The sequence below is a fragment of the Primulina huaijiensis genome, chromosome 1 (genome assembly GCF_012295235.1).
Source record: "Primulina huaijiensis isolate GDHJ02 chromosome 1, ASM1229523v2, whole genome shotgun sequence".
NCBI lineage: Eukaryota > Viridiplantae > Streptophyta > Magnoliopsida > Lamiales > Gesneriaceae > Primulina > Primulina huaijiensis.
Genome location: NC_133306.1, coordinates 204,658 through 222,480, shown reverse-complemented (window position 1 = coordinate 222,480; position 17,823 = coordinate 204,658). Strand labels below are relative to the sequence as shown.

The following is a 17,823-nucleotide window of genomic DNA, read 5'->3' as shown; positions in this document are numbered from 1 at the left end:
TTGAGTTTTATATTATTTTATATGTTTATATCTCGCTACTCTTTATCATATTTAATAAAATATAATTTTTTATTTCTTTAAGGAAAATATAATTTTTTATTTAATTTTATGTTTTAGATTTTTTTAAAATATAATTAAATTTTTTAATAAAAAGTTATTAATCTAATAAAATGACAAAAAATTTGATTGCGTTGAAAAATATTTATTTATTTTTTCAAATTTTCATATACAAAATAATATATGATTTTTTTATTAATAATAATTTCACTCAACGAATATAAATAAGTCAATTTAATTATCCTCATTTAAACATTATATCAAATGATATAAATATTTTTTTATATAATAAATTTATAATAAGATTTAAAATATAAATAGATTCATTATATTATACCAATAATTTTAGTGTAATATTATATAATAAGATTTAAAATATAAATATATTCATTATATTATACCAATAATTTTAGTGTAATATAATGAATTTGATAAATTTTTATTGACTTTTACAGAATCTCACTGATTTACAAACAGATTTTTATAGATAATGTATTTTTTACAAGATTTTTTATAGATTTAGTATAAAATTTTATAAATTTTGTACTTAATTATACCATAATATTGTTTATTAATTTTTTTTAAACTAATAATTAATTGACATAGATAATATATTCAGTTTGAAATATCTTATACAAATTTATATTAGTAAATAAAATTTACTTATTTAAAAATTAAATCATTTAATCCTTACACATACATGTGTATATATGTGAGTTTATATGTATGTCCATAATAAAAACATATATTAATCTGTAACATTCTGTTTGAATTATATCTTCAATATTAGAAGTCATGAAATAAATAAATAAAATTTAATTTTTAAAAATCAAAAGAAACATTTTATTTTATCAATTATATCATAAATGTTCTTTATGAATTATAACTTAAAATCTTAATTTTTATTTTATTTTATTTATCATGTTGTTGCGAAACTACTCAACTATTAAAAATTAAGCGATGTTATTTTTTGGATCATCTTTTATTATTTTGAATATTTTATTTATTTGTATAAATCATAAATTAAAATAACAAAATCAATTCTAGAATTCAAAATTTCATATGATATTAAAATAATTTTATTAATGAGCAATCGACCAAAAAATGGAATTTGAAAAGAAAAAATGAAAATTTATATGGAGATAAAATTTGAAAACTAAGAGAGTGGTAGAGATAGATAAGAGAATAAAAGATGAAAAGAAATGTTATGTGTGAATGATAAAGAAAGAGCGTGTGTATGAGTTAGAAGTTTTAACAATCCATTCAAATATTTTTTTTGAACCAAAGATAATTTTTGACAATTTATAGTTATACATTGGGCTTTAGTGTTTGTATATTAATGAATTCAATGGAGTTATGAAAAGTTTATTGAAATTTTGAATATATCAAGATTTTATGGATTTTTTAAAAGTCAATGTTGAATATCACTTGACTTTTAAAAATTTTTTATGAAAGTTTATTTTGAATATCAGTGGACTTCTGTAGATTATTCAAAAATCTGGCTTGAATACCTTTAGACTTTCAAATCTACAAAAGTCATTAAATTTTTTACATTGAATACACACCCTTAATAATTATTCAAACACGAATACTTATTAAATTTAATAATTAATTATATAAAATAATATTTTATGATCGTACGGGTAAAATACAAGTTTGAATAAAGAACAATGGGCAATTCCAAGTAGTTTTTGGGTGGGAAAATAATATTAATAAATTAAAATAATAGTTTTTTTCCTTTTTTAAAATTTTTTATATTTACAAATATGCCTAATTTTAAATAAATCATATTTGTGATAAAAAAAAAAAATTAAACATGTTAGTTAATTGAATATGTACAAATTATACGATTGATAAAATTTAGTGTATTGATTTATCATGTAACCAATAGTTAATGTACCAAATTATTTTATACTCGATTTTTAAGAAATTTTTACCCAACAAAATCATTATTACATATTATATTCAATTATTCTAACATGAAAATGATCATAATTTTGATAAAATTTAATATATATATTTAATATATATAATTTAAATTTCTCAAAATAAAAACAATATATATTTCATTCCACATGAAAATCTTCCTCAACTCTGCCTGACAAAACAAGGGCATTTGTGTTTTTTTAGACGGATACATAAATCTCACCTTCTTTTAGAAATGAAAATGAATTTTGTGTAAAAATATTATGGATTTATAATTTAGCTTCTCCATGATTTTCGGGGAATTTAAATTATCTGATTTTCAAGAATTAAGTATTTGCATTTTTAGTTATGTAAATTGATATATTTTAATTTTAATATTATAATTTGTCAAAGTTTAGTTTCATCTAGTAACTTGAATTTTATTTTATTTTTGCCCGAAATCGTTAAATTTCATCCGATATTGCTCGTTTGACTCCGATAATCTATTATGGGACTCATGTCACAAGAACGACGTTTATTTACTCACATTAAAATATACACAAACTAAAAATAAAACGATTCATTTTGAAGTATTTGGGCCATTTTTCTAGTTTTTATCGAATGAATTTTAATATGAATTTATTATGGTCATGTGTACTGTGCATGAGAGAATTAATGCTAAATAAATCGTATTTGATGAGTTTGAGGAGAAAAACTTTTAACTAAAACAGAAGAGCTTATGAAATTAAAATTACAATTTTCCCTCTAATCTTTGGAGAAGTTGGTGAAAAATTCCCAATTAAAACATTTCTTTGGGTTCACTCCCTACCCACAAATTTGTGATACTATGTCATACAAATTGTGGTACACTTCATGTGAAAATGTGGTACATTTCATGTAGAAATGTGGTACTAAAAAAGTACTCAGAGACTGAACAAAAAAAACGACAGCTGAGACCGAAGACTAATTTTCCACTAATCTTTTCCACTTTTTGTGTTGACAGTCGAGAGAAACGCACTGATTGTCTATAATCTATTATTAAATTCAGAAACTTCATATTTTATTATTCGTGCCGTGGGGACAACCCTTCAGAAACTTCATATTTTATTTATTTTATTCGTGCGGTGGGGACAACCCCACAGATAATGATATCAATATCATTTTCTTCTGGTTCAAAGAAAACAGACATGAAAAGTTGTCGTATCTTCGTTTTTGCGTTTTTTTCTATTTTGGGGGTGCTTCAAGAGTCCATAGGTGGGCGGCCTTTGGCGAGACCTCGACCAGATGATGCAGCAGCTTTTGCTAGGTGGTTCGTATCTCAGAGTTCCTGGGGCGTTCTCAAGTATTCTTCTCTATTCAATCTATATCTTTAAATTTTGTGTTGAGAAAGTGGAGAATATTCTGTTCTTGGCTCTTAGGATTGCCTAATTTTGTATGATTTTGAATTCCAGATCAATATATTTTTTTTGCTTGTTCTTGTTGTATTTGACTTTTATAGTTATAGTTTTGTTCCTTTCAAGATTTGGTCATGGAGTGATTTATGACTAAGTGCGTATCATTAATTTTGATTGCAATGTTATGCTGAACTGAGATTCTACAGTTAGTGGGTTTTGGGCTGTGTGATTTTTAAGGATCAGATCCATATATTCGGTGATTGTTCAGATGGTTGGTTTTCCCTCAACCTTCCCCTGTTGGGAATCCTCCTAGTTAACGCGCCGTGTGGGAGACTTTTCAATTTATACACAATCAACTTTCCCTCAACAAGCTGATATGATCATCTTAATTTTGCAGCACAATATCCAGTGAAATGGAAGGGTCGCCTTTCGGGTATGTTCTAACTCGACCTTCACCGTGATCAGTCTTGTTAATCTATTTTATATAAAAATGGAATTCAGATTTCAAATGCAGGATGCATTTGCATTTCGTTGAATGTTTGCAACTTATTAATGGAATGTAGTGCTATAGAGCAAATACTACAGATTTCATTTCAAAGTCGTATAAGTTCCCTTTATGATAATTAGAATATATCGAAACCATTTGCAAAACTTCATCATTGACTATTCCCAAGTTGATAGTAGAACATTTTTTCAGATATAAACAACTGGAGCGAGAAGTTTACTAGACGTTATTAGGTGGTTCAATAGGGCAGTCCAACACATGACGCTAACCTGAGTCAGGATCGGAACCTGGTTCTGATATAATGTTAAGATTGATAATTAGACATAATTCAACTCCAAAAGTCAGCTTAAGAAGGAATGATTGTCCAAGTGTATATATACAACTCCCACAGACTTAATCCAACCGACATGAGACATCTAACATCAATTGAACTTAAACTTGAACTTGAAAGCGTTCACGAGTTCTCCTTATTGGTATTTGTGTCTATGTTTTCTAATTTTGTAATTTTGCTCACGTCCCTCTTATTTATGCACTTAGGAAGCACTCTCAAAATCCTAATATTTACTTTTGGTTATCCTGTAAATTGGTTTCTATGCAGAAATGTAGTTTCATTTAGTGATGGCTTACCTAACAAAGGCAGAGGCATCCCGTACTTCTATCTTACAACCCTCGATCCTACGGCAAGCAATGCTTTAAAAGACCAGCGATCTTCCTTTACTCTAAGCGAATATAACCTAGGAACTTGTGGCACGACCGACCCTGAAAATCCTACATGTGCCAAAATCACACTTACAGGAAAGGTGGTTGTCATGTCATATACAGTAGTTTACTTGGGGACTTTTTAATTAAACACATCAAGTCCTACTTACTTTTCCTTAGGTACATCAGGTCCCTTAAAGTTATGGTGTGTTGTATATCAGTTTGCTTGATTGCTTCAACTCTCATTTCTATCTTAGGCGAAATTCATATGTAAATACATTCCTCGTTGGATTGTGGGTGAGTTAATCACGCGAGAGCTAATAATTTTCATAAACCGAGGAAACATGCGAACTAGTTGATAGCGTATACTATTGTAAGTCATAATTGCGGGACCTGTGGCTTGGGAAGTTACATTATCCATGGGATATAATCTGTGAATTGATAAATCACTCACAATCTGAATTGTCTGATCAAAAGGTCTACCCGCTTTGAATCACCAACGTTAGAGTACCCATTCCAACAATAATAGTAGCTGGGAAGTTCTTTAGAAATCTCTGTATCTGGTTTATGATTCATGCTTTATTATTATTATTAGTTAAAAGCACTTGACGGAAACTCTACAGAAGCAGAATTTGCTCGAAGTGCATTGTTCTCGAAGCACCCAGAGATGAAAGGTAAGTGAATGCCACTGGAAAAATCTGCACACACCCTTTTTCCATTTCATTGATGTCTTGTCGTTTCCCAACATCCAACCATTGTTTTTTTCATGGATTTGTTTTTCAAATATTCCATTTGACTCTGACAGGCTGGCCTAAAGGTCACAATTTCCAAATCTTCCAATTAGATATAAAAAATATCTTTATGATCAATTGGTTTGGCGGTCCGAAGCCTCTCACGGTGGATCAGTACTTTGGAGCCAAGATGTAAGTTTGCGCCGTGGTCCATCTTCTAATGTTAAGTTCTTGCAATCCATAACAGCTTAATTTGTTCTAAAGTAGATGTGATAATAATCAATCCCAAGAATGAAATTAAAGAGGATGGATAAATTTGCCTATGGTTTCCCGACTTTCGACCCTCGTGATTCTGTGTAATCTACAGGAGTAAACTTGTAGCCATGGGGGATTCAACTTCATCATCGTGAACTCACGTTCAACAAAAGAATTGGACCCATTTGCGTTCATGTATTGATATCCATGTAAATGAGAACATGGTCCAGCTAGTTGGCTGGAGAAAATAACATTTGTAAATGAATGCCTTCTGTATTTGAATTCCTTCCTTTTTCATCACACCACATCTGTATAAATAATGTACTGCTGACTCTTGCAACTGAATTCACATTCCAAACCTATGTATGTATCCATTGTGTCATGAGAAATGAACGTACAATACGATATCGCTGACATTTTTAAATGTATCACATTTTTATATCTGATAAAAATATGAAATTCAACTATATATTTATGTTAGACAAAAATATAATATTTAAATTTTAATAAGATTTTTTTTTGGTTATACAAAACTATAATGGTAAATACATACTTGGTAATATATATTATATTAAGAATTTTTATAATATTGAGAAAAAATGGGGTAATCTCTCAAAGAAGAAATATGATGTACATAATTTCCCGATATTGTGGAATGAGTGGCGTTCATCACCACCAATCCATTCAAATCGGGAAACGATAAAAACAATAATTTCTACTCGATACTCTGTGGTAACCTAGAGAACGACAAATTGTCAGGGACGAATAATTTTTGCCATGAAAGCTCTGCAAGCTTCCACATCTTACAGTCTCGCCTTTGGCGTTTCATCTGTCCGTTCTTGCTCAATCCCTTCGCGTCACCGCCACATTATGTCGGCGAAAGGTAATTACTTGTTTTGATTTCTAACCCGATTCTGGATTATCGGTGTTTATTAGTTTATGTGGTTTGGAATTATTGTGTTAGTGGAGCCGACGGAGAAATCAGTTGAAGTCATGAGGAAATTTTCGGAGCAGTATGCTCGCAAGTCTGGAACTTACTTTTGTGTGGACAAGACCGTCACCTCTGTTGTCATCAAGGTATTCATTTCATTCCGGTGATTTCAAGCTATTTTCTGTTGAATGGTAGAGCTTTCACTCGTCGAATTCTGTTTTTCAGTCTTTCGATGACTAATTAGCTGCTTGATTACTTAGGAGCTTCTTGTTTGATATTTCAAATTAAATAAATAAAATTGCCTTGTGTTCGACTTATCTTTGCTTATCAACCGCTGTTATCTACAATTTGAAGTTGAAATGCAATCTACATCGCATTAAGAATGTCATTAAAGGAGGATTGTCGTCACCATTTGTGGATTCTCGATGGGATTTGTGTGACATGGCCGCACAATCATACATTCTATTGATCCTACATATGACATCTAATTGTGGCACAATGAAAAATAAGTTTCCAAAGTTAATATGTTGAATCTTATGGTGGATTGTTTATGTCGTCTTGAAAAAGGAAATAGTTTATCATCTCATCTTTTTTCAACTTTCAACTGTTAAACTTGAATGCATGACAATTATAAGGTTGTATTTACTGAGTACGAACCTTCAAAGTCTTGATATCATGTTGTTGGATAAGTTGTTCAGGAGACCAAATTAATCATATTGCAGGAAAGAATCTGGGTTGCCAGGTTTTTTGGATAATCTTGTATAGATAATTTATCTGCACTAAATTTGGAAACCCTGTGAGACATTTACAGGGTTTGGCAGAACACAAGGATACATTGGGTGCACCTCTCTGTCCCTGTAGGTAAATATATGTCGAGGAAATTTTTTTGAACAAAGCTTCCAAATGCTGTTAAATTTGTAGCAAATCTGTGTCTATATGATTTAGATATATCACTCTATTTCAGGCACTATGATGATAAAGCTGCTGAGGCACAACAAGGTTTTTGGAATTGTCCTTGTGTTCCTATGAGAGAAAGGTACTGCATTCTTCTATCTTTTTTTTAATTGGAGGTTCAAGTTTCGACCTTTGAATACAGATGGGGTTGCTTGACTTCAAACTTTGGAAAGTGTGCTTTAATTTTTGTAATCTGCAATTGTACACTTCATCCAACTTGGTGTTATTAGGAATTTAAATTGAATCCGTGGCTGGTGTTGTAATCATTTCTTCCCAAGGCCATAGTAGTTGTATGCATTGTTCTAAAAGGCGCGGTTAAGAAAGCATTATGTGGGATTAAACATTAAGTGTGAACAAAATGCCGCATTTTGGGGAAAAGTTAGAACTAAGCTGTCAAAGCCATGGCTAATGGCATTAAGCATGCTCAATAAAGCACAAGATTTTCAACATCAATATGATAATATTTTAATATTTCTTAATAAAATAAATATTATAACTTTCAAACTAACTTTAAACAATCAAAAACTTTTTCTAAATGAATCGATAGAAATGAATTTGTTTTTAATGTCACAAACGATAAGTTAGGTAAAGAATGCCATCTTGAAAATTAAGACAATGCTTTGGCCTTTCCTGATCTATAATGTAATTGTAGGGAACTAGTAATAATCATAAATTTGAGACTTTTATGTTTTTGAGAATTTGAAAATTTATTCATTTAGTCTTAAATGTATTATGTTTATGTATTATTTAACTTCATGTAATAAAAATTGTTAAACTTAAACACTTTTTTATATTTAAGCTTAATCATGCTTAATTTTGTGATGTTTGATCTTGAGAACCATGGTTGTATGCTAGCCCTCCTCTCTAGTTGTACTGGTGAATTCGTTGATGTAAAGAATTTTTGCTCGTTAACTGGAATTGAATTTGTCAATTGTTTCCTGTTTTCTACCATGTCTATGGAACAAGAATATTTGATGCTTTTTCTGGAATTCGTTTTTATATTCCATCAAGGAGATTGCATTCCCAATTCAAGCTCTAACCTTTCAAGCGACTATTGTCAGTCTATCTTAAGCCATTTTCCTTCTCTTTGCTCTTTTCCTTCATTTCCTGCTTGAGTTAGCGAAGTAAACACATACATATTGACACTGAACTGTTAGTGGAAAGTTTAATTTCATGTATTAAGAAGCTGCATGGCCAGTTAAATTTTATGCAATAATCAGTTTGATTTGTCCAAAACCCTGTTCATTAAGTGTTTGATCTCTTTGAAACGATGTGGGCCGATGATGATCATCATTACAGGCTCTACTTTTGTTGTCTTTTGTATCATAACCTATTGCAATATCTTCCGGGCAGGAAGGAGTGCCACTGCATGCTTTTTCTCACTCCTGAAAATGATTTTGCTGGGCAGGATCAGGTTTGAACTTTCTTTCGATTATTTACGTTAAATTTGCCCATTTCGTATCTTTGAATAGAGTGAATGAAAACCGTGTGTTTAGAAACTTGTTACCTTTGATCCTCGCCAGTCACCACGCCAGTGGAATATTGTGCGTGGGCTTCAATGTCCATTACTGCCTTCTTACACTGTAATTGCCTTGTGCTATGCAGGCCATTTCGCTGGAGGAGATAAAAGAAACAACGGCAAATATGTGAAGATTTAGTCTTGTATTCACTTGTTTGTATTGGAACAACCGTCTGTAAATCATCTCTGAAAAGAAATGCTTTGGTTTTTTAACCAAAAACGTCTTTCCATACGAATACTTTGGCCTCATTTAACTGTCTTTTCGTGCTTCTGACCATGCTTCTTGTGTGAGCATTTCGAGTCCCTCTTTATCGAGGGAATTCTGAGCAAGACTAGGGAATTGATGTTTATAATCATACCATTGAAGTTTTAGACATACAACAATCCAAATACATATTATCTGACCTATTTTTTTAAGAAAGATTTAAAATTGTTACATAGTCCGCTAAAAATAATCAACAAGCTTTGACAGCTGGTGGCATGATCGGAGCAGTAACCCTGTTCCCGCAATCCTTCCCACTCCTTGCATCCACAAATTTGTTATTACCAGCTGCCATCGGTGAAGGCAATCGAAGCTTTCCGCAGTTGTGATCCGTCGGAAACCTGTGCCTCAAGCAAACATTGATGAGGCAAATTTTGCACGATGACGTATTGGAGAACGTCAGAACTTCTTTACACCGCCGCACAGGGCATGCTGGTTTTTTCTTCTTCTTTGGATCGCAGTCGTGCTTCTCTAGGATTTTCTTCTCTTCTTCTTCGCCGTGCCCGGTGGTCTCAATCGCATGAGAGCAAACTTCACATACCAGCACCTTGCGGCTGCCGCTATCTGAATTGGGACAATGATGGGATCCGTATGATCGGTGTTCTAAGCAAAATATCTGCACATTTCAATCGATTAATAAATAATTAAGTACGATGTAAGACATAAAGTCGATCGATTTTTACCTTGTGACAGGAGTTACAAGAGAAGGGTAGAAAATCGAGTTGATGGCAATCTGGTAGTTCGCAATGGCTTCCTAAATCCGGAAAAGCTTCTGTACCTCCTCCCATCTCGATTATTTTCTGCTGTGTAGTTTGAAAATGAATTCTGAATGGAACACGGGAATATATTTATTGAAGAATGGGGTGACTTGGGGAAGAAGTCAAAATTCATGGAAGAGTCCAGAAGCTACGGGCCGAAACAAACAGGTCGGTCGCAACTTGGGCCTGGGCTTTTTCATTATGAATTTAACCGTGGGATGTGATTGATATATTTTATTTTTATTTTTATTTTTATTTTTTTACAAAAACTAAAATAATATCAACTTGGTTTTGTGCTGTTTATTAGTAGCTAGGAAAGCACAGTGTGCATGGAATTTGGAGCTTGACAAGAATCAAATTTAACAAGGCGATATAATATTTTTATTGATCGTGTCTGCTCTCCTGAACCAAGCGTTCCATATTGGATTTTATTTTCTCTGGGACATTTAAAGTTTTCCGCCTCGAGTAGTCCTGTGAAATATCTTGGAAGATCCATAACTTCAACGTTAGATCAATCAATGAATTTTGGTGCGCGTTTACTGTTATTTATATTTTCTGATAATTCGACATTAATTCATGGCGTTTGTGATATATGGACATGATGTATAGATTTATTTTTATTAAATCTTCAATAAATAGTATCAGAGCTACGTTCATATTGAATTATGAGAATTTTTTTATTGATTGATTGAAACAAAAAATAATATTTTATTCTCAAAATTGATGCGATTTTCCGGTCTATAAATTTTTGGATTCAAAACTGGTTTTTGAGTTTTCTGAATTTTGGATCAGAATAAATTCATACTTTTGATATCTAGTATTTTGCGAATTTTATATCCAAAATTTAGATTTATTTTCAAATTAAAAAATGGAAATTTAAATTTTCGAATTGGGGTTTGGGTCTTCGGATTTTGGGCAAATTGAACATCCTTCGGTAATTTTTGGACGACGAATATTGAGATAAAATATTACCCATCTCCAGCGCCCATATCAATACCATCTATAGATTGAAAACCGCACCAACATGATCAGATTTTGACCTGAAATTCCCAACCTATGTTCTCACGATTTCCTCCATTTTGTGACGATTTCGATTGTTTTTCCGGCAGGCTGGTGGTCAGAGATGGTAGGATATTGGTCGGCCAAGGCAAGAAGATTGTGGGTCAAGGTTGTTGGACTCTGGTGCCGCCGGAGAAAGTGCTAGCAGCGTTTCACGTTTAGAGTTAAGGTTTTCGAATTTGGGGGTTTATTTTTAGTTGAATTTAAAAGGCCTTGTTTGGTTGTCTAATTTTAAACTAAATTTTAAAATCTAGAATTTTTAAATTTTATTAAATTTTGACTTCCGCAATTCTGATTTGTGAAATTATGTTTGACCATTTCAAAATTTAATTGCAATAAATAAAATTAATATGAAATTATTCATTATTTTATTGTTTTTTCTTTATTTTGATAAAATATTTATGGATGAATAATTATGAGGTACAAATATTTTATTTCTTACATATTCGGTCTCTATATTTTTATTTAGCCCAATTAAAGTAAATTAAATTTTGTTGTGAAAATTTTGAGTTAAATTAATATTTTATATCTCAAATTTGGTTAGTAATAAAGTGATTTTTTAGATATATTGATATTGTTAAAGTTCAAAATAAATTGTATTTTAATTTATGCGAAAAATAGTCTGTCCAAAGAAAGACTACTTTTTGGTCAAATGCAAGCACAATAGATGATTTAAAGTGCATCTAGATCTATGCAGAAAATAATCGGCGCAAAAGAATATTATTTTTTGTCCAGATTTTGGGTATAATATATCTTTTTTAAGTGCATTTATATCTATGCGAAAATTAGTCGGCCCAAAATAAGATTATTTTTGTTCAACAACTGAATAAAATTATTGTGCTAGGTACTTTTTTTATGGGCACCTGCATGCATATATTTTTTTATTATTTATTTAATTTAAATATATGTATGAACTATAAAGTTTTTGTTCTATTTTCCTAGTGCATATTCTAAGTGTGTTCAACGCCTAGAAATCTATCATAGACCAAGTAATGAATTTCTCCTAATTAAATTAACATGTTGTCATCATCCCATATATATGGTTACTTTTGGAGGAAACGAACGGAATACAATAATCGATATGCAGAAAGAAAGCCGTATAATCAATCCATAGTAAAGTAACAGCAACTAGCTAGCCTTGCTAATCCAGGACTGGCACGATCGGTTTCCACAACAATTGAGAATATCATATGGTTTTGATAGACTTAGAATCTGATTCTTGTGGGAATTGAGAACTTATTCTCCTTCTCATTTCGAGAACGGTGGAACAGTGGTGGGGCGTTGCAACAGAGGTAAACTTTTTGTTGAAAAAAATCTTGGACGGTAATTAAGGAATGGTTAAAAAAGTTGTCTAAATACTTTTTTGTTCTTGAGATAATATTATCATTCAACCGCTATTCGTCTTGCAAGAGCACTTCAAAACTCAGAAATCCATTGACCATAAAGGTTTAAGGCATTCTTGTAATTATAGAAAGCTTGAAGCTCGAAACTATTCTCCAGATTCTGAATTTAAGATTTTGATGTTTTAGAAACTCAGATAAAAAAATTAGCATGGGACTGATACTAGAACAACATAATTAAACAAGATACGGCTATCACATGCTGTATGATGATTTGCATCGTATAATTGATGAATCGAATTATCGATAAGTATTCATGTACGGATTAATCAACTCTAGACGTGGTAAATCATTCCCACCTCTAAAGTCGATGCACGAGGTATATTTAATTCATATGTTGCTGAGGTAGAGTTCCTTCTCAAGAAATCATACCCCATATTGATTACCATTCTCTTGATCAAACTTGAACCGGACTTCGCCTTCACATAGCAATGGCCTAGTATGAAAGTCATCCCTGCTTCTCTCGCTTCTACTAGTTCCTCCAGTTCTATTCGACTATTTGTATCGCTTTCTGGGACAAGATATCTTACCCTTTTCATTGAAACTTCTGGTGACCTCATATCTCTTAACTCCGTGATACTGCTTACTTCAGATGATTCTTTGTCATCTTGCCAAATCTCGATCCCTTTTGCATGGGTTGATGTGGTTCCAATCACGTCCATTTGCTCTTCGTTTTCAAGATTCTCGTCTGATGAGTTATTGCAGTCGCCATAATGAGATTGAATAAATTTTGCTATACTACAAACAAGATCCTTTTCGAAATCCACGTTATCCATAAGAACGTCACGATATCCATATCGTGCTATACATCTGTAAACTCGGTACTCTTTTGGTCCGATTCGTCCCACTAAGTACCTCTCCTCAGGTCTCACATGAGGAACTGGAACATATTTGATACAGAATAAAACCAGAACCTCGTGAAAAGCTGGGAGATTAGTGACAAAATGGGAGAAGATGGCTGGGATTCCCGAAACAAGTTCTGTATGTATGAGGCCAATGCCTCGAACTCGTACAATCCCAAGCTTAGATCCCAAACTGAGGAACCAGTTGATGGAAACTTTGTTATGAAGATCAAACTCGTATTTTTTCAGCGTTCCGTAATGCCAAGTGTACATTATGATTAGGAATATAGAAGAAAGAGCAACTGGGACCCAAGCGCCTTCAAAAAACTTGATTAGAGAAGCTGAGAAGTAAAGGGCCTCGATGAAACCAAAGAAAAATATGAAAAAAATAGCCAAGATGGCGCTTCTGTTCCAGCACAAGATGATGACCAGAGACGTAAGGCACGTGGTTACCAACATGACCGTTATAACTGCCAATCCTGCGCCAGCAAATGGGATGTTACAGGACATCTTTATGGATCATCACCACAGAATCAGACTTAGTTTTTACGACAGAAAATTGGGACTCAAACGTTAGTTACCTGATGCATTGCTAATGTGTTTCGTGTCTCTAAAACCAATGGTAACAGCCAAGCAAAGGAGCATCAGAATCCAGTTGATTTCTGGAATATAAATCTGCCCACACACTTTAGACGATGTGTGAATTATTTTGACTCGGGGAAAGCAACCTAAAGCAGAACATTGCTTGATAATGGAAAACGTCCCAGTAATGACGGCTTGGCTTCCAACTATGGCAGCAAGTATAGCGATTCCAAGAACAGGCCACCGGATATTTGCTGCATGATAAAAAAGAGAATGAAATCCCGTAAAACTCAGAGCAAAGTTGATGAAACTTCATACCAGGTACTGATTCGTAGAATCCAATCCGGTAGTAACTCTCGATTACATGATGCTTGGAAAGGTAAGCAGCTTGTCCCATGTAAGCAAGGGTTAACGATGGATAGACGATAAAGCTAAAAGCTATCTGCACTAAGGCAGATTTCAGTTAGAGTAGAACCTGCTACTAACGATATTTAATGAAGGATCTTTCATCATCAAATCCTTAACGTGTAGAATGATTCATACTCGTTGACAAAATTATTGTTTGGCCAGCTGAGTTCAAGGTTTAGAATAAGTGATATCTAACATGACATCGATTCCAGGAATTCACAAGGTCAAAACCTTTGATTCACGATCTCCTTAAATTTCGTTAAGTTGGACTTAGGTACTTGTTTCTTTGCATTTGTTACCTCTGTCCAATCAATATGCGTTTGTACATGTCAGATATTAGTTTTGATCCTATGTTTTCCAATCTTCGTATATGTGTAAAGGGATATGCTAAAATGTAAAGCAATTACGAGTGTAATTCACATGACCTCTAACTTTTGGGGTAAGGTACATTTCACAGATACATTTACACTTAAGATGCATTCACCTTGACGGACAACTGCGAAAAATGACCAAGATCAGCAAACATGGCCTCCGAACCTGAAAAGATGTAAAAAATTTGAATAACTATAAGAATAAAATTTTAAAAATCATATGTAAAATTAGATTGGAAATTTTTATACCTGTTATACACAACAATATCCCACCTAAGGACATCCACCCCGCTGTTTGAGTCTTTTTCAAGAATTTATACATGTAATAAGGAGACAGTGCCTTGTAAACATGGGGATTCCAGTAAAAGATATTGTACAAACCAATGGCACTGATGCAGAAGAGCCAAGTTATCACGATTGGTGCAAAAAGAAATCCTATTCGGTGAGTCCCATAGTGTTGTAGATAAAATAAGAACACCAAAATTGTGCAAGCAACTGGGACTTCAATATTAGTAGAATATGTAAACATCAAGAAAATTATAAGATTAGCATTTATCCACTACTAAATACAAGGTAACGAACAAGATTTTCACATCCCTTTTATTCTTTTGTAAAAAAAGAAGTATTCATGTCATAAGTCGGTAATGATCTTCAATAGCCGTTACAAAACCGAAAAGAACAGAAAAAAATCCAATGTAAGAAGATCACTAGAACGGAAATTCAATAACTGATAAATAAGTCAGAAAATGGATAATGGTTGGACCTAAAGAATTATTGCAGGTCATAAACCATGCTTAATATGATCCCAATTCAATATCTCAACAGTTGGATGTTCCGTTCGCCAAATTACTTAAGAAAATAATGTGGCTACCCATTCGTTGACATTTAATAGTTGCTAACACCTTCACACATTAGTTGGATTTTAAATGAGTTAAATAGTGTAATCAAGCTATAAACTTTAATTTTTCATCAGAAGATTATTTGAACTTTTCCACTTTTCAATTGTTTAAGCAAGATTTTCTTCGTATCACGAACAAGATTGTCCAAACAATATTCAAATAATAGAATTCACAATACTTTTAAGCTCAGGTTGCATCCCAACTTATAAAGATCACAACCTAGAAAGAGGGTGAGCTAACTTTAGTTGATATAGATGATTTTCATCTGGTTTTGATTCAAGCAAGAGGTTTATCCTAATATATGAGTGGTCCCACTGTATAGGCTTTTTTCTGACCACAAACTACATAGCTAAAAGTAAAGAACTTTGAAGAATTCTATTGGAGGAGGAAACATCTTTGGGGTAAAACATCACACCATCATTGAGCCATTCAATTGGAGTGATCCAATTCCTATATCTATCCTTTAACGTTTTCCACTTCGCTTATTCTCAATCACTTGTAGAAGTTCTAATAAGAATCAAGTTAAGGAGATAGAGGCTAACTCTAGAGACAAGATTCAAGAATGGCAATGAAATTAGTTATTTTAAACTTTATTTATGCAATTAAATATAGACAGCTCCTTATCTAATGTTTGTGTGAATTTAGAGCCTGCCCAATCACAAGATTTGGCAGACAAGAACAAAAAATCAGGGGCCAGTCCAAGAATTCGAAAGAGGGGCTGAAGCGAGACAACAGGAGGTGGCTGGGCAAATTTAGTATGTAAAAACTTTTGGTTTTAAAAGAATTCACAGTTAAAAAAAGGAGTGAATTGAAAAGCATGAGACTTACACTGATGATGATGCTTTGATACGACAAGCTCTAATCCAGACACAGCAGAAAATACTGCACACAGTGACAAATAAATAATTAGTTCCAAGTTCTCAGCATATGCAGTTCCCAAAACTCTAAACCAAAATCTGTAAAGAAAATAGATAGTTTATCACCGGAAATAGCTGGTGTAAGAACTCCATCCCCAATCACCATACATGTCCCAATCAAAGCCAAAGTGAGCAATATCTTTTGAAGCAATTTATGCTTTTCTAGCGTTGATTTCAGTCTAAAACCAAGACCCTTATTAGCTTGTGCAATTCCATCTTTTCTATACTCGTACAATTCCTCATCAGCAAGCTGTCCATTTGGCAAAGTGCTCACCCGGGCATGGCGGCACAGCAATGAATACAAAGCAAAAGTCCCACCTTCTCCATTATCATTTGCTCTAAGAACTATAAACACATATTTAATAAGTGGGATCAAAGTTAAAGTCCAGAACACCAAAGATAACACCCCGTATATTTCCTCATTAGATTTTGAATGTTGAATGTCCTCCGCAAAAGTACTTTTATACACATATAGAGGTGAAGTGCTCAAATCACCATACACAACACCTAAGCTCTGATAAGCCAATGTCAATACAGTTCTCCAAGATTCTTTCTGCGATAGCAATTTTAAAATAAATAAATAAAATTAGGCAAGAAAACACCAAACATCAAAATGAGATTTTTCTTTAACAAAAAGGTCTCACCTTTATGGGGTTAGTAGGGCTCCATCCTTCAATATCCATCACTGGCCGCCTCAGAATCACGGGAAAATCATTCTTGGCATAACATCTTAATCAGATTACAAACCAACCACTTCAGCTACACCAAAACTAGTCTTTTTTTTTTTTAGCAAGAAAGCTCGATCAAAATAATTATCAACAAAAAACAAACCTTTATTTTGATGGCCTCAATAACGCAAATTAACATAGAATATACGGGAGATGTTTGGAGAATCCGTTATATGGAGGATGGGCAAAAGCGAGAGGGAATTGTGCTACAGAATATCGCTTAGCAATAGAATGTTATTGGCGGGACGTACATGGGAACTTTACGTTGGTGATAAAATAAGAACTATTTTTTTTAAAGTGTTTACATATCTGTCTGTCTCCATAATTATTAACATAATATAATCTTCGTCATGAACTTCTAGTATGTATTTATAATATCAGACTTTGATTGAATGGACAACATATAAATGGGTTATGACCTATTGAAAATATATATAGGCTTACAAGAAACCAAGAAAGAAAAACTAAAAAAATCAAAGAGTTCTAAAAAAGAATGAAACATTTGAAAGAGTGGATTTGAAAAAGACTTCGCTTCTCTGGTCAAGTTCTTGCTACCATAATAAACACAATGTTCTAATGTTATATCTAATTTTCATTTGAATATGAAAGGAAACGGTTTTACTTTACAAGACACAATTTATCTCTAA

The 17,823-nt window shown here is 32.8% G+C and overlaps 4 protein-coding genes across 10 annotated transcripts; 2 read left to right on the top strand and 2 right to left on the bottom strand.

Annotated features, from left to right (window-relative positions):
- The first annotated feature begins 3,095 nt into the window (after nt 1-3,095).
- On the top strand, nt 3,096-5,930 carry LOC140973365 (uncharacterized). Of its 3 annotated transcripts, none has more exons than XM_073436102.1 (6): nt 3,096-3,304; nt 3,754-3,789; nt 4,460-4,661; nt 5,156-5,234; nt 5,366-5,483; nt 5,559-5,930. In XM_073436102.1, the coding sequence occupies exons 1-6, from the start codon at nt 3,108-3,110 to the stop codon at nt 5,584-5,586; spliced, it is 660 nt and encodes a 219-aa protein (XP_073292203.1). In that variant the 5' UTR covers nt 3,096-3,107; the 3' UTR covers nt 5,587-5,930. The 3 variants fall into 3 exon arrangements, with proteins under 3 accessions (XP_073292203.1, XP_073292213.1, XP_073292194.1); XM_073436112.1 differs by having other exon boundaries at nt 5,366-5,487; nt 5,659-5,928; XM_073436093.1 differs by having other exon boundaries at nt 5,659-5,925.
- A 246-nt stretch (nt 5,931-6,176) lies between these two features.
- LOC140973355 (ferredoxin-thioredoxin reductase catalytic chain, chloroplastic-like) lies at nt 6,177-9,199 on the top strand. The gene is made up of 6 exons (XM_073436081.1): nt 6,177-6,429; nt 6,511-6,623; nt 7,289-7,338; nt 7,442-7,513; nt 8,785-8,845; nt 9,037-9,199. Exons 1-6 carry the CDS (start codon nt 6,324-6,326, stop codon nt 9,079-9,081), a joined length of 447 nt encoding a protein of 148 aa, XP_073292182.1. The 5' UTR covers nt 6,177-6,323; the 3' UTR covers nt 9,082-9,199.
- On the bottom strand, nt 9,034-10,071 carry LOC140973349 (zinc finger AN1 domain-containing stress-associated protein 12). The gene is made up of 2 exons (XM_073436071.1): nt 9,896-10,071; nt 9,034-9,828 (listed from the first exon to the last, which is right to left on the bottom strand). The coding sequence occupies exons 1-2, from the start codon at nt 9,998-10,000 to the stop codon at nt 9,406-9,408; spliced, it is 528 nt and encodes a 175-aa protein (XP_073292172.1). The 5' UTR covers nt 10,001-10,071; the 3' UTR covers nt 9,034-9,405.
- A 2,446-nt stretch (nt 10,072-12,517) lies between these two features.
- On the bottom strand, nt 12,518-17,484 carry LOC140973324 (potassium transporter 8-like). 5 transcript variants are annotated; one of them, XM_073436023.1, is made up of 9 exons: nt 17,280-17,484; nt 17,093-17,207; nt 16,515-17,001; nt 16,360-16,413; nt 14,882-15,142; nt 14,746-14,798; nt 14,172-14,295; nt 13,853-14,107; nt 12,520-13,750 (listed from the first exon to the last, which is right to left on the bottom strand). In XM_073436023.1, the coding sequence occupies exons 2-9, from the start codon at nt 17,129-17,131 to the stop codon at nt 12,705-12,707; spliced, it is 2,319 nt and encodes a 772-aa protein (XP_073292124.1). In that variant the 5' UTR covers nt 17,132-17,207; nt 17,280-17,484; the 3' UTR covers nt 12,520-12,704. The 5 variants fall into 5 exon arrangements, with proteins under 5 accessions (XP_073292150.1, XP_073292158.1, XP_073292141.1 ...); XM_073436031.1 differs by having other exon boundaries at nt 17,093-17,177; XM_073436049.1 differs by lacking the exon at nt 17,280-17,484 and having other exon boundaries at nt 12,518-13,750; nt 15,014-15,142; nt 17,093-17,244.
- Between the last annotated feature and the right edge of the window lie 339 nt (nt 17,485-17,823).

Excerpts from the sequence above, each read along its gene's own strand:
- LOC140973365 (XM_073436093.1), top strand. The coding sequence starts at position 3,108 with ATGATATCAATATCATTTTCTTCTGGTTCAAAGAAAACAGACATGAAA. Across the intron at positions 3,305-3,753 it reads AGTTCCTGGGGCGTTCTCAA|CACAATATCCAGTGAAATGG; the intron begins GTATTCTTCTCT and ends TTAATTTTGCAG. Across the intron at positions 5,235-5,365 it reads GAAGCACCCAGAGATGAAAG|GCTGGCCTAAAGGTCACAAT; the intron begins GTAAGTGAATGC and ends TGACTCTGACAG.
- LOC140973355 (XM_073436081.1), top strand. The coding sequence starts at position 6,324 with ATGAAAGCTCTGCAAGCTTCCACATCTTACAGTCTCGCCTTTGGCGTT. Across the intron at positions 6,430-6,510 it reads CCACATTATGTCGGCGAAAG|TGGAGCCGACGGAGAAATCA; the intron begins GTAATTACTTGT and ends TTATTGTGTTAG. Across the intron at positions 8,846-9,036 it reads ATTTTGCTGGGCAGGATCAG|GCCATTTCGCTGGAGGAGAT; the intron begins GTTTGAACTTTC and ends TGTGCTATGCAG.
- LOC140973349 (XM_073436071.1), bottom strand. The coding sequence starts at position 10,000 with ATGGGAGGAGGTACAGAAGCTTTTCCGGATTTAGGAAGCCATTGCGAA. Across the intron at positions 9,829-9,895 it reads CTTGTAACTCCTGTCACAAG|ATATTTTGCTTAGAACACCG; the intron begins GTAAAAATCGAT and ends TGAAATGTGCAG.
- LOC140973324 (XM_073436023.1), bottom strand. The coding sequence starts at position 17,131 with ATGGATATTGAAGGATGGAGCCCTACTAACCCCATAAAG. Across the intron at positions 17,002-17,092 it reads GCCCTACTAACCCCATAAAG|AAAGAATCTTGGAGAACTGT; the intron begins GTGAGACCTTTT and ends TTGCTATCGCAG. Across the intron at positions 15,143-16,359 it reads ATCAAAGCATCATCATCAGT|ATATTGAAGTCCCAGTTGCT; the intron begins GTAAGTCTCATG and ends CATATTCTACTA.